Genomic DNA, 21,845 nt, shown 5'->3' with positions numbered 1-21,845 from the left:
CTGCCAGTTGATTCCACTGTGCCCTTGGCGCTTAGGGACCAATCTAAGAGTTTTTGGTTTCTCTTAATTTGAACATGAGCTATTGGCCATATGTCGGCGCTCCCAGCGGGGACATTGTCCATCGCAGAACTTAACACTTCAATATAAAAAACATTAAAACAAACATATGCTTCAACTATTTTTTATTGGAAATTGAAGTCAATGACAATAGTTAAAATACACTTAGGCTTCGTTGAAATATTTTTCTAACTTTTGTATTTGCAATTACTGAGTATGTATATATTTAATCTGATTATCGCATAGCAATGGGCTGGAAATACATTATCAATCACATTTACTGTTTGGTTATTCAGAATAATAATTTTGAATTATGTTCAACATTGATTATATTCGTTTTAATAATCTCCTTGTCACCTTATCATCGTTTGGATAAAACAAATTAAAAATATTATAATGCAACGGAGTACAAAATAACTCCCGAATAGAAGTGCGTCGTAGTGGTGTCCTGTCTGTCCCAAAAATACAAAACAATCAAGTAGCTGGAAAGTAATGCCAACAGACAGATTGCTTCACGTCGCCAGCTGAAGCTAGATTTATGCAATTTTCGAATACAATATTATGAAGCGTAAAACGCTGAAACATAACCACTACGCACACGGCACAGCCAGATCCGCGGTTATGCCCAGATCCCTCAGTGCAGCAGATGCAATGCACAAAGTGCAGGGGCGGTCACATCCATTTGCCTACGTCAGTAGAGTCAAACGCTGTGGGGGTTTCCCCGCGTCACGCCCAAAAGTAGGATATACTCGTACAGCGAATGGTGGATGGTCGATGGTGGATGGAGCGCCGGATGTAGCAGATTGCACGTCGATACAGACGGCTGGCAGAAAAACTTGTCAGCGCACTGCAACAGAGGTTGGAGAGGTTGGAGCCTGCGGTACTGGCGGCGTTTGTTTCAAGCAATCCATGCATATCAAATTTGGTCAGCAGACCAGAGCAACAGTCGAGGATGAGTTGGTTAACATGTTGGCATCCCTAGTTCTGGGTTCAAGCGGACTGAGCTCCCCCACATTTCTGTTGGTATATCATTAAATTATCGCACAATGATTTTGGCTATATTGCAAAAAGCCCAAATAAGTAGAAAGATGGACTACTGAGTTGAACTTCCCTTCAGTGGTACCGACGCCCCCTAAGCAATGATACAGTTCAATTGCCCTGCCATCCGGATCAAAACCCGTTTGATAGCCATCATGTGGTGGTCACGCTTTAAAAATATCACTCGCATAACAATACATGGGATTCTAATGCGAAACAGCTTTTTGCCAGCTTGCTATCAAACTGCTTTTGGGAACTAGTCTCCAACAGCGCAGAACGAGCGAAAGAAGCTGTGAATATATAACACTACCAGAGCAGTTAACACAACGTGCTTTGCATTGTACACGAAAGCCAGACTGCATGGCAAATTCAATATGCGAATAGGTTATTTAAACCTATAGGTTTGAGTAGAGTAATGTCTCATTTTAGTTAATTAATTCACTCTCGCGTTCGCTTATTTTTCAGGTGGCAGCTAATATTTCAATGTCAGTAAAATTACGCTGAAAAGGTAGGCGCAGGTGTTGCTCAAAGAGCGAATTCGGATGTATTGATGATGATAGAAGTATTGTGCGCTGAATATTTCATGAGCTTAATGAGACTTTAATAAAGTATTGTCTCGAAACCCGATTGAGCTACTCGTTTGATTGTAAAGATATATAAATTGGTCGTTAGAAAGTTAAGGACTAAAGTGTAACAAACTTATCCTTAACTGTATTGAATTGACAGCATTCAATCAGCGTAGTATAATATTTGTTTGTGAATAATTGATTTTCAAGGAAAAAATAAAATTTAATTTTGGTGTATAAGGAAACCAATTTTGTTTCGATTTTCATTTACAAGCCTTTTATTTATTTTATACGAAATTATAGATTCATTGTTTCTTTTATGAAGTTTGAATTGAAGTCAAATCGATTCTGATAGAGATTAGCCTTAAATAAACGCAAATCATATTTAAAATCAAAGTGTTCAAATAAAAAGTTTCTATTTTACATATTTGGAGTGGTTGACTTAAAAAATAGCATACATACTCGTTCTTATGTTATACATAGGTTTACATATTAGACATACATGTATACGTACATCATTTTAGAGAGCGCGATTTATAATATCATCCCTAAACAAATGTCAATTCAAGTTTAGTATTTTCTCTACTTGCTATTAATGCTGCTTACTAACTACAAAAATGAGAAGCGATTTAAATCATTGCAAATAAAAAAACTTGTAAAATATTTCTAGATAAAAATATGGATATATTTATTTTTATTCATACTTTTGATTTATTTCCGCTTGTAAGGGGTTCTGTTTAGGAATGTATTACGTTTATTTTCGTGATCATTTAAATTCTTTTCGCTTGCATGCGTGTTATAGAAGAAGCCTTGGGACAAGTATAAAAAATATCGACTTTTGCTTTCCGTTTTCACACCAAATTTCACACCAATTTTCCCGCTTCTTGGGGTTTATATATGCCTACAATGTCTATCTGCTTATTTCATCTCTCTGACGCTCTCAAAGACGGGTACAACAGGTACAACAACAACAATTAAACGCTATACTAAGTCCAGAGCTCAATTTCATCTACAGACTCAAAAAAAGTGTTAAAAGTAGCGTCAATGAAGTCGACCCCGCAATAAATGTTGACCCCGCTCCGTTAACTCCGAACCCTGCCAGTGCCACATCCTTGGCCGGGTTGGAGGACATGTTCTCTGGAGCCTCGTGCGAATTTAACTCGTTGCTGGACGGTGAGTCGTGCAAAGTCTTCTCCAGCGTATCGGGACCTGAATGCTGCACTCCATTGTCCTTCATATGGACCAGCGGGGGCTCGTTTATGGGCGTCGGCTCCTTGGTGCTGGTTGTTGTGGCATGTGTCGTGGTCGATGTGGACGTGGTCGTTGTGGTGGTCGTTGTGGGCACCAGAGTACCGTTCTCAATCCAGTAGACGGGGCTGAACTCCAGCTTTACCTCCTTTAAGTAGCTCTTACGCACCTGTAGGTTGAAATACATTAGAACTTGACTTTGCAAAGAGCTCGAAGCACTTACCTCTGCGCTGATCTTACGGGAAACGCTTTCTTCGCTTCCGTAATAGAAAGCAAAGAGCTTGCCACTGTACGGCGCCTCCAGGGTCACATAGTTACCACGTAGCGTAACATTAATTGCTGTTCCAGGCCAGAGTTTCGTGTGGACTGCCTTGTTTTCCGATCGCTTCTCGGTGTGTTTTAAGGCCCAATTGATTTCAGCCGGGACGGCTTCATCTTTTTCGAATATTTTTGTGGGCAGCCCCCGAGCAACACCCTCATGGGATCCCCAATATTGATTATAGTTGAAGGTATAGCTTAGAATGGTCTCCACAGTGCTATATTTATCTTCCAGATTTTCAAGCCTCCTAGTAACTACGAAAAGAGTTTATGTTATTAAAAAGCTAACCAATTATATTTGATTGAACTTACCCAGTTCAGTCATATTCTCTTGAATATCAGTGCGCAAGCGATCCAGTTTGATGTCCCTGAGCTCGTACCGGAAAGGCTCTGTCTCGACTAGAACCTCGCCATCGTCGTAGTACTTCTCACGTTCGGCTTCAATGACCCTGATTTTTCCCAGACCCACCGGCTCCAAGTGGCCGAGATTAAAGTCTGCGCCCCAGTGGGTGACAACGCCGTCCTTATTCGGTTGACTTGGGGCCCGATGGCGACCAATGTAGGAGTCATCTCCAATGCGTATGGCACCCACAGGAACACCAGCATCGAACTTACGCCAATGACGCCAGCCAACCTTCCCCAGGTGACCCTTGTTCATCAAGACATCGAAGTTGTCGTACTTTCCGTGCTTATAGTGGGCCGCAAGGCAGACGTGTCTCTGAAGGATTTTCTCGGTGTGGCCGGACACTTGGATGCCATCGATTGGCACACGGCATACGTACATGGGGTAATGCTCATCCTCAGTAACGTACTTTCCGCCTTCAACGGCGAACTGCAGCTGTGTGGCATCCTTGGGTTCATAGCTCTCCCATACAAGGGTGCTCGAGGTAACCAATTGACCCAAGACCGATGATGCGTTTTTGTGGGTGAACACTGAGTGCTCCGCAGCCTTTGCTGGAGCTAGAGTTTGAATAAGGACCAGAAAGCAGCCTAGACCGATAAAACAACTAGTTGATGCCATTCTGTCAATTGTACTTCGTTGTGATTGGACTCTGAATTTTGTCATTCCAGTTTGTGCCCAAAAGAGGTGGGATCTAAAAATAAAAGCAAGGAAAAATAATTAAAAATGATTTATTAATCTGCAAATAGTACATTGGATTCTCCCTATCAAAACTTCAAACTATGTGCTTTTTGTTTACTGCGTCAACTTGCCCAAATGGTTGTTAACAGCCAGACATGACGGAAGTTCACATGGTCGCCTTGTCCGAAAAGCAAACATTTGATCAAAGTTTAAAGGGAAATATGCAGACTGATGTTATTTGTCTAGTGGAGGAATCTGCGCCAAACAACTCCACCGCTGCTCCCATTAGCGGCATCAATGTCGCCGAACCCAGCACTGAGCTGTCAATTGTGAGCAGAAGAAGGGGTAACATGCTATACGTCTGCATGTTGTCCCTATGGATAGGATTCCCAATAAATTTGTCGCTTGTTGGCCCAACTTTCGTGCGGACACACGCCGTATACGTAACTTTATAATTGAATTTATGGCGAAGAGGAGCGCAGGACGAAACGTTTGCTGCAGCGGAAGTGACTGGTCGCCATGTTTGTTCATTAGCAAGCATTGTGTTCAGGACACGGACACACTGGTCATGTGGGGACGAGTGCAATACACATTTACGGCAGCAAGAGTACAGTTTGTCTTCGTCTAGTGCCCCATTGTAATGTGCTGTCCTTGTTTTCAACCGAGGTGGCTCTTATAAACGAACTCAGAGCATTTGCCCCTAGGTGGCCGGCTTTCAGCTGCTCACCCATGCTGACCCTTCCCTGCCAAACCGTAACGTAAGCGTCTGCAGCGGATATGAGATGATAAGGTTACATGCAACATCATTTGTTGCCTTGACAAATGATGTGTTATTGTGATATGTTTCAGAAGCCAAACTCAACGAGGGGATGACATTACGCTCGCCGGGGCCAAGTAACTTTCGAGTGCCGGGAGTTTAAGTGGGCTGGGTCAAAATTTAAATAATACATGAGCAGCCACAGATGGGAATAGCTTGGTCTCGGCTTTGTGTTCCGCAGCGCGGCTTCATTGCTCAGACAACTTGTGAGTAGAGGCGCAAGAGCTTACATTGACAACACAGCACCATCCTGATAGGAGGAAATGCTCAGCTTCCGTTCCTTCCGGCTGCACCTATGCTCCCAGTGCTCCCAGTGAGTAACCAGTTTAGGCAGTTAAATGATTCTGCTGTGACGCACCACTTGCCACTTGGGGCACTTGCGGAACACTGGCATTCCTTCGGCCATCGCCGGAAGCAACCGTCATAAAAACGTCGCGGGTTGCGACCGGAGGCAGCAAGCAGCAACTTATGGATATTCACATTTCGAGGCATATTGACCTCTGGTCACCGACCGCATTGTTGGCCCGTTTTTGCGCATGCAATTAAAATGCTAAAAATAGCCGAGGCGAAGACCGGGCAAATTGGCGAAGGCATCGCAGAAAATTATTTATTAAGGTCCAGCATAGTTGCACAATGCCGAAGCCCCCCGCCAGCCGACACCCTACATTAATTCAATTGAGCGCTCAGGCAGTGCGGAAATCGGGCGGCGGAATCTGATCTGCCCATGGCTTATGGAGGAGGAGTCGGGAGTCCGGAACACACAAGCCAGGAGAAGTTCACGTGGCTGTATATTAAATCACATGGCTTGCAACATTCTCTTAGGCTTGCGAGTTGCCAGTTTCCTCTGCAGGTTAGCTTATTAAGATTTACGAGCAACAGGGTCCGGTGAAAGGTCTGCGGGTTCTGCAGCAGCGTAGGGAAAGGGGGAGGGGCAGGGCAGGGGCAGGGGCATGGGTAGCCTGAGGCAGTTTAATTGGATTTTATTGAACTTTGACTCTGACCCTCGCGTGGTTGAGAAAGTTGCAACAAGTTGGTGCGGTTGCTCGTGCCTGTGCAACACGACATTGGGTTGCAGCCAATTGATGCAGCTAGTTGTTTTGAATTATAGTCGCTGTTCTTGCCGCAGCCGCACCAACCACTCCCATCCCCATTCGCATTCTGATTCCCATTACTATATGAGGGCCCGACCCGCGCTTCAATCAACTCAATTGGGCATTGTGCATTATGACTTTGACATTACAATGATCCGGCGTCCGGGCGTTTCAACACTTGATTTCTCACTTCGTCGGTTAGTTGGCTAGCGCTTAAAGAGCAGGGGTTCAGTGCTCTTGGCATCGCCTTGAAATATTTGCAAACAAAAATAATTAGAAATCCATTAAAGCCAGTAATGGCCAACAAACTCTTCCCGGCACCATCCGAACGTGATGTTGCCGCCAAACTAGCATGGGAATGTAGCTATAAATAAGTGGACTGAAAGCAAGGCAGATTTTCAGATTTGGAAGTACTTGCTATGAAAGCTTGGGGTTTGGGGCTGGAAAAATGAGTACGCAATAAATCACAGCTTTCAATGGGGTACCTTAATTAATAGAATTAGCGAGCAATTGTTTTCAGTTCATCGGTCAACTTCTTCGGCAATTGGGAAAAATGTTGAATGAAATGGCCTGACCGAACAGTAAGTCAGTCTAGTGGAATTTAGTTTCCAATTGTGGTAATTGCTCACAAAATCAATTAAAAGCATTTCCTTCATATTGATTAAGCAATTACTTATAAGTCGGTGATAGTTAGCAATGCCTATAACACTTACAGCTTATACAGCTATCCATCCAATGCCCTCACTTTTTACTCTTCAATTAAACGCCGATTGAATAACTGCCTTGCTCCGGTTTGAAAGTACTCAACGATTGCATGAAATGCTTATCCGCAATCCTAGCTAAAGCTATTTCTCAATAACTGGTGTTCAATTTTTCAGGTGACTTAATTGACGGTTCAGTTTGCGTGCCGCTTTCGCGTCTTTCCTCAAATGCCTCAATGCGATTGAAACTTTGAAAAACTCATATGCAATCTGAACGATCTGAGCGGGTCAGGTATCCGCTCAAGTAATATCTGACTTATATATGTATATATAATTGCCCGTTCGTTATTGTAATTTGCTGGCTATCTGGCAACAGGTGACACTATACCCTTAGCCTCCCACGCTTTCGAGAGTCCGAGCCTTCCCCGCTTCCCCTCCCGCTGCTCGTGGCTTTCAAGCCATTTCAAGCAGCGAAGCAAAGCAGTTAACCAGCGAAGCACGACCAAAACCCGGTAACAGACCCAACGGCTGGTTTCGCCGGTCGGTCTTTTTCAAGTCCGAAAAGAAACCAACGCGAAAAACAGAGGGAAATTACTATTCTGCTGTTTCTAGCTGCAAGCGCAGCATTACAAAAACAGTTGTTAACTTAATTAAAGTGCCCGGCTCAAAAGCAATAAGAGGTAAACGGAAAAACACGTGCCTTAAAAGCCTGATCATAAGGCCTAGATTTTTTCGAACAACGCGTTCGCTGGTTGGCGACTACAATAGGGGTTTACGAGGATCTGATTTAAAATCCTTAATGTATTCATTTCAAATGCCCAAAGGCCATCAGTCCTGCACTTATATCACAAGCTGAGCCCAAAACGCTTCGTTACATGTCAAGTATATATATATATATATATGTATATATATGAATACATACAAATAAATTTTAAAGCTCCGACGTCACAGATTCATTCCACTGACCCCATCCCGTGCCCATGTCGAGCACCTCCGGTGTTTGCCCAGCTGCGACAGAGCTCTCGAATGGCGCAAGTCTGGCCCAAAGTTTTCACACCCCGCTCCCCCCACTTGCAACCTGGCAGACCCATTTGCATGTTGCATCAATTAGGGCGTCTGGAGCAGTCCGCTCAGGTTGGCCGGCTACCGGCGGCCCATGATGAGTGAGCCCATGAAATTGAATGCAGTCTGCACGAGGCACGTGACAATGGACAACGTGTGTGCCCCATCTCAACGGCTGCCCTGCGTCGCTTAAAATGTACATTGTTTGCCAAGCGATTCCACTACACTCAATTAATTTAATGGATCAATCGATCGCCGTGTTTGATGGGGGGCCCAAGCAAACAGTTAAGTTAACAGTTTTAAAAGTCGAAGGGGGAAATCCACAAATTGCCACCTGGCTAGCCGCCGTTCAGGGAGACTGATTGCGGTGCGGACCACCCTGATTGCCTCACTATTTTCATTACCTTTAAAGTGATGGAAAACTCGATTTAGCCCAAAACTGAGAGCTAGTTCGTTATTCATTTCAAACTAGTTTATGCTTGCTTCGGTTTAAATTACCAAAGTTATTTAGTATTCAATGCAAATTTCGAGCTCATAAATTTCCACTTCAAATTAAACCCGTTCTCATACAAAAATATATACAAATATAAACGCATATTAACTAGATTTTATTAAATAAACATTTCGGAATGTTGGAGTGAAGTGGAAAATCTTTAATTAAAGGCCTATTAAGCAAACAAACGAGCGGCTAATTAATTAATTTGTAATGCCTTATGAAATTGTCATTAATTTTAATTTCAGTGCCATTCAAGAAAATTAAGCGTACCAAAAAAACAGAAAAACCATTTCCGCCCAAATTTCAATATTTTAGGAGTAAAAAACTGTAATTCTTTTCGCTTTATGACCATTTTCAGCCAAATTATACCGAAAATACCAAACGAAAACATTGAAATTTGGGCGAAAATCGTTTTTCTGTTTTTTTGAGTAAATAATTATCAGTATTTTTATCACAGCATTCAAAATAGTGGTCCAAATATGGAATGCCATACCTCGTTGAGTTCGTAATTAAAATTCCAATCGAACTGTGTTTTCAAAAAAAATTCTTTTTTTTCACATTTTTTGCAATTTTTGATGATGTTACCCCTTACAAAATATGAAAAAAAATGGCTAAAAATTATTTTAACAAAGTTGGTCAAAAAGTGATTTGTTTGGTTAGGATTGGTAATTAGGAGTAAAAAACTGTAATTCTTTTCGCTTTATGACCATTTTCAGCGAAATTATTCCGAAAATACCAATCGTAAATATTGAAATTTGGGCGAAAATCGTTTTTCTGTTTCTTTCAATAAATAATAATTAGTATTTTTTATCACAACATTCGAAATAGTGGTCCAAATATGGAATGCCAAATGCATCAAAATGTAATGGGAACCGAATAAAAAACCAACCGTTTTGGTCACTTTGGATCATTGGAGGTTTTCTTTGCATTTAGTTGAATGTTCCTCAACCATTTCCCAACGATACGTGCAAGACCGAACATCTGACAATACTTCGTTATAATTGCTTTTTAATTATGCACGAAAAGTAAGGGCCCTATACAAAAGCACTCAAAGCTCTTGAAGACACACTAATTGAATTCAATAATGTAATACGCCATTTTCCTTGGAGGCTTCCGACAAAAGACATTTCGCCACGCTGATGGTGTACTTTGGATTCTGTAGTTGGTTTTTGAACCATTTTTCCCCTCGATGGGAATCCCATTGACCTCTCGCAGATTGCGTTCCTCCGAAATTGGTCATGGGCCGTTGGAGAGGGAGCCATATGTGTTTCGAGCGCTCTGGGACTACGTCATCATCGAAGCACTGTACGGCCAAAAACAAGGCAAAACCGGTACCAGTGTAGCGTTCTTGAGCCATCGAGCCACGTGCTGCTCCTAAACTGATGCCGCCAAAAACGTATGAAAAACAAAAAGGTAAGTTTGAACTGGTTTTTGGACTGGACTCCGATTTTACGAAGCCAGTAGAGAGGAATCAATCTAAAGCTATGCCTATTCTGAGCCATTCGTTCTGAAGTAAATCAAACTCTGGAGTCCAACATATATAAATTGGATTTAACGCCAAGGCCACATGGGGTGTTCTTCAAAAAATCTGATCTAGCCATTGCGCAATATGTGCAGATACACATTTCTTGATTCAAGTCGAAAGCTACTATGAAAATATCATCTGTCAGCATTAATTCATAAGCTAAGAAACTGAGCCAAAAGAGCCTAATTGCCGCAAACAATGTATATTCTACTGGTTATGTATGTACCATAGTATTGTTTTTTTTGCATTTTAATTCCCCTATACGAATTGCGTGAGCGAGGTTTATCTGTTGTTCAATTTTAGATGGCAAACACGTCATGGCAGCTTTTGCTCAGACCTTGGGGACTGCGGCGCTTTTGTTGGGTTCATCTATTAACAGCTATATAAGAGCCATTTATTTTGCAGATTAGATATGTAATTAAATATTGAAATGGGGCTATATAGGGAATAAATAATGTACGTGATGTAGATCTAGACGCGGAAAGATTGAAAACAAAAACAAGTTTTACTGCACAGCTTCCGAATGATGATTTTCTGATCACGTGAAATTCCCGCCTCCCTTTGTCTTGAATCTGCGCTTCGAAAGCGTTTTTCTCAAAAGCAACCACATAAGCTTTTCCAGATGCCTGGAAAACACAGATCCCAGATTAATACCAAAACAACAATACTCCGTGGTGGTCGAGGGAAGTGGTTAAAGAAGCTCCCGCCGTCCCAGCTCCCTTATTAGACGTGGTAAGTCTTGTAAGTCATAACCGCGGTTGCGGCAAACACACCATCTAACTGTACTTCCATGGTACTCCCGTGGCCGAGAGCGGGATCAGTGGAGCAGAGAAACGCAGCATGCCGCGTCGGCACGCCGCGATTCATTGCCAGGGCTCCATTAGCACCTCACTGACAGGCGGAGAGGCTCGGGTTACGCACATCGCAGACGACAGGGAAACGCAGATGGACTTGGATGCAATGCATAAGTGAATGCCTGATGCGGCCTAGATGCCGCGTCGCGTGCTGCACTCATTACATACATACATATGTACATATCGCAGCGCTAGAACTTGGCCATCGATTCCGGGCCGGCCTTCGTGGCTTGTGAGCACCATCTTCGAGTGTTTATTGAGCGCTTGGCAGTAAGTTTTGACAGTCCATCAATTATAGTCGAACATTGCTCATACGCCCAGTGGTGACGTGATGCCTTCAATTTGATGGACACAAGTGCTATTAACAAAACCCTAGTCTTCCCAATGTCCCTCGTCTTTTGAGCCGCGTGTTTCAGCCTTCAAAGAATTTGTAGTGAACTTAGTTGGAAGTTTCCATATTTGTCACTTGCAAGGGTCGCCGCAAACTCATTTTGTCCCAAACGCTCATTTGTTATTTGATCCTTTTGCGTCAACCTCCAACGGGCTTCCCCGTTACAGACGGTAATTAACTGGCAATTTGAACTTTGACCCTTCCGACCATCGTTATGTTTACTCTAGAAAATAAGGCCTTTCCTCCCTTCTTTAGTACCAGTATTCTTTTGTTTCAGTTCTGTGTGTCTCAACATTTTACCCGACCGCTTAATATATTCAATTTGTACGCTACTCTGTTCGACTAATTTGAAAGGGGGCTCTGCCCCAAATACCCCGCAATTTGTTATGATAAAAGAATGTTTCCATTTGCAGCAAATTTAAGCTCGTGCGATACTCAGTGTCACTTTCAATTTCTAGCAATTTATAGTAGTTCGCGTTCGCAGTTAGTCTAATGTGCGTCTCTGTTTTCTGTTCTGGTTTGTTCACTGCGCTTCCGTCGATGAGGTCAGCAGTTACTAATCCATGTTATGCCTAAAGTTGGCCTGTATATAAACTCACTCCCAAACGGTTTTCTTCTACTCACATTGGAAAATGCAATGTATAGCTTATGCTATTATCTGCTCTGCTGATCAAAAATCACTTCTAACGTCCACAGTTGCAAAAGAATGCAAATGGAATGCTGACCCAAACGAAGTAAAAGCAATTTGTTATACCATTTTGTTAAACAATGAAAGCACGACAATGTAGAGCACGAGTAGCACAAACATGAAAGCAATGGAAGTGGCAGTGTCATGCCGACTTCGACCATGAATGCACTGCAGGTGATGCTCCTGTTCAGAAGGCACTACAGTGGAATCCTTCGACCGCACCTGTTTTAATTGGCGAATTCCAATTATCATTCCACTCCCAGTTCCTTCCTGCAGCGGCAGAATTCCAGCGCGGGTAATTATATAATTCAGTTCGGGTGAAGTCACTGCATTTCTAATTAAGGTTTGCCAGCCATCATCGCCGATGATCTGCGAGATGCGAGATACTAGAGCCTGGGTAGCGGGAGCAAAAAATGTGTGTCAGACACTTGACATTAAACATTAAATGAAATGAAATTGCCGACGCTCCATGTTTGGCATCTATTGCTGATGACATCGTTTGACAACGTTCCATGTATGCGAGCGAGCACCTAATGACCTGTAACTGCTCCTCCACTGGAAAGCCGTGCTTCTGCACTGCGTGGGTGAAGTGGGTCGTTGTTGTTCTTGCGGTCGAAGTCGTGCGTCGGAGGGTGTACTGTACGGTGATACGGGGCGTTAAACGCGATAAGCGGTGTTCCCCATGCTCGCACTGACAACCTTCTCCACAAAGTGAAGAATCCACGCACTCTAGTTGTTTCCAGTAGGTCAGAGCCGAGAAAAATGGAAAGCACTTAAGCCATTGTCTTTATTGAGACGTAGAGCCGCACTCACGTAACCAACTGCAAGGCAAAAGAGTGTCTGAATTCTCCTTTTTAGAGAACCAGCAAAAACTGTATTCACTAATTCGAATTATTTTTGCACGAAAAATAAATAAATGCAAATGGCAATAAATGAAAGCAATAAAGCTTGTAGCGACGGATGAGCTGAAAACGCGCACGAATAAACAAACCCCGAATGGCAGACGCACTAAAAATACAAATTTTACCCAACAATATACTACAAAAAATATAAATAAAAAACTGGAACTAAGTAGTGAGGAGAAAGAAGTGAGAGGCAGGCTCGCCAATTCTCAGACAAGGTAAATAAAGCAAACGACCCCCGGAGCCACGAAAACCCAGGCTGATCTCACAGCTCGGATAAGTGTCCCACAGAAAGAGGAAAGCGTTTGTCTACGGTGTAAAGCTTGAAGTCGTCATCCCACACCGAAAAAAAAATGTAATGATTGTTTTATGTAACTTGTTTGGTAACCAGAAAAGTGCAAATTATTTACACATATATGTTAAGAGTACTGGTGCTGCTCCCCCGAACTGAAACTGCATTTTGTAAAATATCGTGGCCTTTTGGCCATCATTCTTTTCTCTGCATGTTCTGGCAGTAGTAACCGTCGACGGAGACGTCGCCACTGCTTGTAGTTCAAGGTGCACTGGTGAGTTGTTGAGAGGCCGACAGGCATGCGGGTGCAGTGGAGACTGGCTGGCACAAACGACGCTCAGGGGCCAGCAGCAGGGTTTATGCTCCCGAGGGCGCACTGCTTACCAATTTCCACTGTCCGCCAAGTACAGGCACCAAGTCATTCTGTATGTGCACTGTAAATTGACAATGATTGCCCACAATTTGCTCGACACAAAACGCCACAGAAACGAACAAGAAAGGCTGGGAAAGCTGAGCGGAGATGCAAATACAGAACTGTAAACGGCGAACTGCGCTGCGAGCAGATACAGATATCCCGCTGCAGATAGAGATGCAAGTGCTGGAATCGCAGCTACTTTATGGGCATGTCTCTATCTGCGACTTGTTCCCAGCTTGCCGGGCAGCTATGCGTCTCATAACTCTGGCCACTTAAGTTGTGGCGCAGCCTCGGCCGGTGGGGGATCGCAAATCATCGCGGGCACCGCGGAGGGGTTTGGAGCGGCGGTAGGGCCTCCTCTCAGCGAATTTGTAAGCAGCTCCAATGTTTTTTAATTAAGATTGATGGTAATGAAGTCGTTTTAGGCCTGTCGTCGTCCTGTCTAATGGACCGCTCCTGTTATGTAAGCTACAGACCGACAACGCACATTTCACTTGGACATATCAGTCCTATATGGAGCCGCAGATATAGATCCTTAGATGGATTGAACAACAGACAAATAGTGCGAGTAATTGGCTTTACTGAAGCCCAGCTGAAATTACACTTTTCATTGAAAAAAACATTCTAATTTTACGAGTTCCACTGATCTAATCTTACAATCCCTATCACTTTCCCGCCGACTTTGTGGAATACGTATTCTAACCAGTTTATACACTGAGGAGGCCAAAGCTGCTTGCACATGGTAATCCATCACTTGAGCCGACACTATCGACGCTAAATCTCACGAGCCCGATGCGATTAAGTATCTGGGCACAACAAACTGATAGTTATGAACTCCAAGAGCCGGGCGAGACGGAGGAAAATGGGGTACCGTTAGCCACGACTTGAGCCAGGCTAATTGCAAAGTCTGCCAGTGTGGCATATGTGTGGTAAAAGTAAACCAGTTTGCCGCGTTCAGCTAGCTGCCCGCTTAAAGTCAACAAGCGTAATCTTCACTGCACGTGGGGCAGAGCGGCCACTGAGGAGGCCAATTCCGAAAATCCGCTAGAACAAAGAGGCCGCCAGAGGAAACGGAGGCTTATGAGCGGGAAATACAATTGAGCGCTCGAGCAACGATGCATGCCAGTTAGGAGGATGTGGTCACGGATTAGAAGCCCTAAGCTTAAAGCGAACTCGGCAACATTTTACCTGGCCATATCGCTTCGTTCGCTAATCGATATTGGAACGTGCTGTTTTACATCAGCTAATTTGCGTCCCGTCTCATACACTAATGAATGAATATAGCCATCAAGCTGCAGGATCGTAAAATAAATTTGCTAATTAATTATGAAACCGCGGGCATTTTATGGCCAGGCCATTAAATTCCGTTGTTTTGCAGGCTAACGTGGAAAGCGACGAGTCCGCTGGCCGTCAACTGTGTGCCATCAAGCAGGCCATTCCAGGTGTGAAAAATTCATAACTTTTGAGGTCAGCCCGTTCCCGCTTCCCACTGATCACGGTGTATCCCAACCACAGGCGGCCGCACCTTAATATCCACAGAGACCCCTCAATGGTCTTTGAAGAAATGTTTTCCAATTAGGCGACCCAACCTCGAGTGTCGCTAATTTGTCTTGACTGCCTGTAATTACAGATGTGAGATACGCCCGCGCAGAGATGCAGATTCTTATCTCGATTGGTTGGCGCCATACCTTTTTGCTTGAACTGATCGGGGGAGGCCAGAGGAAGTCCAATATTACGGTGCACTCGACGTTCAGAGCGGACAAACAGACAAACGGCATTTTAATTGGAGCTGACATTTGTGTGTGTGAATATCCAGCTTCTGCTAAAATTTTGAACGACCCATGCAAATGTCAACAGCAGACGCTTAGAAATGTGGCACACCACACACAATACAAATTCCCCACTCTGAAGTGGTTGACCATTCAGGCTGAGCTGTGCGGAATTTCGGGGGGCAGTTGAGGACTCGAGAATCCCATAGTGGGAGCTTAGAAGTCCACATTCTGATTTCAACCACAGCCCAACCACGAACTCAATCAGCTCGTATAAAGTGCCTTCCATAAATCAATAACACACAATTGCAGTGACCCAGTCCATTAGCCAGAATCAAACAGCCCACTACAATAGGGCTAACTGGCAACCCTGGCAACTACCAGGAAAAAACTTGGCAGGACCCTTCTAAAGCTGGCTAGTTTTCGGTGGCCAGCCATATGGAAAATTCGTATGGTCAGCGCAACTCCATTCCAGGGAAGGAAGTCAAGGAGCGGACTTTTACGGTAGCAATTTTGGCGGAAGTATACAACCTGTTTTTAATTTGCGGCGAAAGCGTGGTCGGCAGCAAGTACACCATGTCAAGTGCCAGGACAGGAGCCCAAACATGAGACATTTGCTGACATGACATGGCGCCAACACAAGCCAGCCGGGGACACTCCACTCAAACTGCGTAGTGCCAGGCATTGGAGCCCGTCTATTGATTTTCCATTGTTGTATGGACATTTTCGTCCTTGTTGTGCCGTCACTGGCATTTGTTGTCAAGCACTTATCGCTAATACCCAGCAAAGGTTTTTAGCAATGCTATCTTGGTTGTGAGGGGACTCGTCTCGTAAGGCGTGCACTCAGGATATTCTGGAGGAGCTTCACTTTGACCTCGTGTCAGCAGCTGCCGCAGCTGGAATCGAATAAGGTGGCTCACCTTGGCCGAGGCTACAACTGAAATAGTCTACTGTTGTTGGGCGAACTTGCAATTCAGCATGGATGGCGGGGAGGCCCACGATATCGTATGACGGAAAAAGGGCACATCGCAATCCCTGCCTTAGGCTCACAATGTTGGATTTGACTGCAAACAGCTGTGCCCGCAGTTTTTCGGGCGTGATGGAGTCTGCTGTGCGCTTTTGTGTATCTTAAATTTAGCGTTAACTTGCAGGTTCTCGGCTGCTTTTTACTTTGCGCCTTCCTGGCAGGATTCACCCTCGAAGGAAAGTGAAAAGTTCCGCATCCGAAATACGTCTTTTCACAGCGCCGCACACAAAGCGGCTTCGTCGCCGATGCTGGAAGTAATAGCGGCGGAGGGAGACAGGTTGAATGGGCCATAGAGTGGTGGGAACAAGGACTTTACTTCTGTGGTCTGGAATTTCTAACAAAGGTTCTTCAAAGGTTGATTGAAAACTTAAGGAATAGGAATAGGTTATGCCTTAGCCTCCCAAAGAGTTAGATTACTCTAAAGCAAAGTTATTTGCGCTTTAAACCAACCCGTTAGCCCTCCAGAGTAACAACAAACAAACGGTTTCAAAGGCACGCAATCCACTTTAGAAGAGGACTTGGCTCTAGAAGGTGTGAGAGTGTCGAGTATGCCAACGGCCAGAATGCAAGTCATGTGACTTTTCCCCGGTCCGATGCGAGTCTGAGGGGTGACAAGTATGTGGGCAGGAAGCCAAGGAGCGGGTCAGGAACCAAGCCGCCCTCGAAACGCGGCCAATAAGTCCAACGACAATGTGGGCAATTTCGAAATTTATCACAACAAAGAGCCAAAGGGTCCTGGCGAAGGGCATGCACTGCAAACGAGTCCTTTACGGGGTGGTTTTCACATTATCAACGCCGCAGGATGCACGTGGGATAAGCGTGGAGAATGCCCGGTTCGGTGTTGAGAAATACCGGCCCAAATAACCATTTGTGTGGGGAAATTAATTTTTACTTTATGTGTCTCGCTTTGTTTGCTTTGTTTGTTTACAGAAACGTGAAATAATTGGCGGTGGGCGCCGCTCGCCGGCCGTTTCAAGACCATATCCAGGATATGGAACGGAGCACGTGCGGTTTACGAATTTCGCAGAAAATAATGCTTGCGGCACTTTATTGTAACCGGAAAATGTATAGAACTCTAACGCCAATATTGGCAGTCGTTTTCCAGCCGTTAATCACGCTATATAGCCCAATGCCGGAAATGCAGATAAAATTCCTATGGAGCAGCCCAATCGGTGGTTGCTACAACGATAGCGCAAAAGAAAGAAGCCTCGAATTTTGCATAAGGGAATTGCATACTTAATTTTTCAGCCACCACTGTGGGCCAAAGAACTCTGCTCAATCCGAGGGTCTATCTCACTCAAAGTTTGACTCACGAGCACCAAACAGCACAACAAATGCGGAATAGAGACAGAAATAGCGAAATAATAAAATAACAAAATAAGCGAATGCCACTTCCAACCCCCCGGCTGCCAGTCTGCAGGATGTACTGCCCGAAAAATAGAAAAATAGAAGCCACGATTTGCGAGTGGCAACAAGAGCAGGGGCCCTGGGAACGTGTAATGCTGTAAGCAGGGCCAGACGCCGAGCAGAACTGAGCCAAACCACCCCTCGGTGGTGCCGGTGCCAGCAAGGATGGGTTCGGCGGCAGAGGACAATGCCACAAGAAGAAGCAGCTGCTGTTAGTTGCTCACAGGCTTCCATCGCCTTTCCCATTTTTCCTTTTGCGTGAGTGTCTCTGCGCGTCATCGTCGTCCTCGTGCCCATTCTTGGACTGAGTCCTGAATCTCCTCCACAGCGCGGCGCTCACGCTCATCGTGTTCCCGTGCACTCGACAGGCTGTAGGAATAGCTTGAGCCAGAATACGAAATCCCACAGAACGTGATTCATTCACGGAACTCTCCCATGGCGGCTCAGAAGTCAAGTCCTGCAGACTGCGACCCGCTCTAGTTTGTCTGTTAGCCTCAAACCCCGAATGGCATTCAGGTGATTCACCCAGACACCAAATCATCGTGATGAGTGAATCCAACAAAATAAACTTAAATCTAGAATACAGGATACTGTGATGCAGCGCCAAACGATTCGGATATTATTTAGCAATAATGTGCTACCTTCAAGTAAATTCAATCATAATCCAATACCCATCAATTTAATCCAATCAAGATCACGTTGGAGAATAAACGCCATACAAGGAGGCGATTCACTCACTTTACATACATAGCTTAAAATGAGCATAGAAAATCAATCAACGAGAAACTGAGTCATGACCGCGGGAGCCGATGGATGGGAGCAGAATTCGATTCAAGGTTCCCATATAAATCTTCGATATGATGACATCACACGCCGCCACGGAGTCAAGAATTTGTGTGCAAATATTTCAATTAAGTTTAATGTATTGTGGGCTCCGCGGTTCAAGACGAGCGCTTAAATATTCCAGAAATGAACAAAATAAATTGAAAATGTGCCAATCTTTTGCAGGAGTAAAAATTAAATAGAATCCAATATACTGAACCCTCATTTCATTGTATGCCTTTGCCAAGACAACCCCAACAAACTAGAAACTAATCAGCACCACTAACATTTCCTTCTGTCGACGGAGTGCACGACCTCTCATGTCTGACGTCCATCAAAGAGAATTGATTTTCATTTTTGGGAGTGTTTGGAGGTCTTCCCACCATCAGGCCTAAATGCACCATTCCGTCAAACAAACAAAGAGAATCGAAGCCAACCTACCGCAATCCGAAACCCAACTGAGCAACATCGGTCTTTTTGTCTTTATGCATATATCTATGCGAACTTGGAGGCCTATATGGGCCATCGCGTGCTCGACGCGAGTTAATTGGGCGGCGAATAAAATTTCATAATCAACAACTGCTAGCAATGGGAAATTTACGACGCTCCCCCAAGTTGCTGCTCTCCTTTTTGAGCCATTAACCGCTGAAGAACGAATGACTCATCGTGTCCCCACGAATCCTGCGACCTTCAACAGGATCCGAGAGAGACCTCAATGCGGCCAACGGCTTCGCAGCGAATTAACTGCCAACTTTTGTTCATATCCTGAATCCTGATATCAAGCCAAGGTTTCGTTATCCCCTTCGCTGCTTTCGCTGCCTTCGCAGACAATTGCTGCCGCCCCGCGTCCTTTCCCTTTTGACTGCTCCTCGAGCATTTATTTGTTTTCGTGCCGGTGTCCTTTGCCCTCCAGCTCAGCTGTGTGCGTGTGGCGTCAAATAAGTTTCCTACCCAGGGGCAGGAGGTCGGAGAGGAGGCGTCAACCGAGCGAACGACAACTTGGCGCCATTTCAATCCCGCCAAGCTTCAATGGGGGCCCCAATGGGCTATGGAGGCTATGAAATGTCAGATATTCAGGGGACGAACGCGGAGTATTTAATATCCAATCATGTTACCAGGCAACGTAAATATTTTCAGCTGTTGAAAGTGTTCTTGAATGAGTTGCACATGTCCCCAAATAGACATTAAATTCTGTCACTAAGATCGCAGAAACGAGGTGTGATTTAAGCAAGAAGTTTAGTACACAGGAGCGCCATATAATAACACAAAAGTGTTGATTGGAGATGATATCACACAACATTAGCAGTCAGCAAGAACGGCAACAATTGAGTGCCATCAAAATCATTCTAAAAATATGTAAATTTGCGAAAACAAGTAAACGCCGAGAATAAGAAATGCTAAGCAGAAGCATCAAAATGTGTAAATAAAACAAGTTTTGATGGTTTGGCGGGCTGTGGAGTCGAGGGCTTTGCGAGTGGACCTCGCGAATGAGCAAATCGAATAAGATTAAAGAACGCATATATTCGCTGGGGAGCTTATCAGAGATCTGCTTTTCGATCCTGGCCAGGCGAATTTGGTACTGACTTAAGGGCTTTCAAGTCTGAGCTCAGTGAAACTCCCTTTCGAGCAGGACATAAGCACAGTCGGCTTGCGGGGTGTTCAACTCGATTAACATCGAAAATCGATTCATGCCCTCGGGGGGAGCCCGGAAGCACTTACAGCTCTGCCGAGTCGTAAATGCGATGTACCACGGTCCCCATTTGCTCAACGACCCCTTACGTATGCTTATTAGGTCGAACGTGCTCTGTCACGGGACTCCGGGCCAGGAAAACTGTCTGCGGCAGAGTTTCCGGACGGACCCCAACCGATTTCAGCCCAACCATCCAGCCATCAAGCCATCCGCCACTTGAGCAGTAAAGGCCTTTGATTATGTTGTTTCGGGATCCTCTGGGAGCGGGCATACCTTGTTGTCTGCCGCTTGTCTGGTCTTTCATTATTTACAGCCTCCCAAAAAAGCGGAATAGCAGAACCGGCAGGACCGCGGCCCTCTGCCCTTTGAAGATTTGTCCATTTTAATTTATGTGGGATGGTTTTTCTTTTTCACTAGCAGTATCAGCGCGCACACATTAAAAATTCATTATCAGCATAAAGCTGGAAAGTCTCGGGTTTGCTAGCATAATTTAGGGAAGATAGGCTGGCTCACCTTACCACGAAAATTCAGTGAAAAAGAGAAACTGCACGTGCAATTATTATTGCTGTCTGACCCAGTTGCTTCAAGGAGAAACGATGGCTTACCTGAATCGATAATTCCTGGCTGCACGTTAGTTTGCCATCCAATGAATCCTATTCGGAGGCACTCACTTAGGATCCTGGAAACGAGAAACCATAGACAAAACGTGAGAGTCTTGCGAAACTAGCAACTACAACACTCGCACTCGCGACAACAACAATCGATTCTGTTCGCTTGCAGTTAATTCTTCGGTGAATGCAAATTGAATTCGCTATTGCGCTCTAATTTCGACACATACACACGCATACGCACGCTACCACACACACACGAACACAGGGAAACTGGTCAGCAGGCGAATGACGTCATTGCCAAGGATGCTGCGCGCATCTCAGGAACGCTGCCAGAAGTCGCACTTCATTTCAAGAACTTCGTTCTGCTTCGTACTTGCATTCACTGTATAGTCCGTTTCCCCAGAACTAAAGTTCGCCGGCAGCCCGCCAGATATTTTATGAGAGTCAATTAAATAGCGACTGGCGGCGCCAAGCACTCACTTTTGCCTGGGATACTCGGAATTGAACTTACTGATTCAAGCGCGGACCTTCACCGTTCCTCGAAAAATTCGAAAATAACTGTAAGTCTCCGCACATCCGCGCATATGCCCAACGGTTTATCGAAGTTTGGTTTTACCAAGAACTGATTCGAAGAGAGGACAGTACGCCAGACCCGGCAAAACACCAAAAACGAAAAAGCGCTAGGGTATTTCTTAATGCCGTGCGGTCCAACTAAATGATGAATGATATCAGATGGCAACGCTTGCAATCGTCTACGTCCACTGACATGTCAAAAGTAGACTGGCATAGCTTGCAACCATTTTACTTATTTTAAATATTTATATTTGCTAAATATATATTTGTTACACCGAATATGCAAATAAATTACTTCCGGTGAAATATTTTAGAGCTACTATCCTGAATTCTGCACAATTTAGACGTAGCCATCCTAATATCTTTACAGGCTATACTCGATTACAATCGATATCGCATGGTTT

The 21,845-nt window shown here is 44.5% G+C and overlaps 1 protein-coding gene and 1 long non-coding RNA gene across 2 annotated transcripts; one reads left to right on the top strand and one right to left on the bottom strand.

Annotated features, from left to right (window-relative positions):
- Window positions 1-2,045: 2,045 nt before the first annotated feature.
- On the bottom strand, window positions 2,046-21,533 carry LOC6532158 (protein unzipped). Its single transcript, XM_002092898.3, has 5 exons — window positions 21,380-21,533; window positions 20,863-20,936; window positions 3,540-4,321; window positions 3,133-3,482; window positions 2,046-3,078 (listed from the first exon to the last, which is right to left on the bottom strand). Exons 3-5 carry the CDS (start codon window positions 4,291-4,293, stop codon window positions 2,671-2,673), a joined length of 1,512 nt encoding a protein of 503 aa, XP_002092934.2. The 5' UTR covers window positions 4,294-4,321; window positions 20,863-20,936; window positions 21,380-21,533; the 3' UTR covers window positions 2,046-2,670.
- On the top strand, window positions 9,301-17,776 carry LOC120320963. Its single transcript, XR_005560484.2, has 2 exons — window positions 9,301-13,913; window positions 13,968-17,776. It is a non-coding gene; the product is annotated as an uncharacterized LOC120320963 (long non-coding RNA).
- Window positions 21,534-21,845: the final 312 nt, after the last annotated feature.

This window comes from Drosophila yakuba, chromosome 2R (genome assembly GCF_016746365.2).
Source record: "Drosophila yakuba strain Tai18E2 chromosome 2R, Prin_Dyak_Tai18E2_2.1, whole genome shotgun sequence".
Lineage (NCBI taxonomy): Eukaryota > Metazoa > Arthropoda > Insecta > Diptera > Drosophilidae > Drosophila > Drosophila yakuba.
This window is presented reverse-complemented; position numbering and strand designations above follow the sequence as displayed.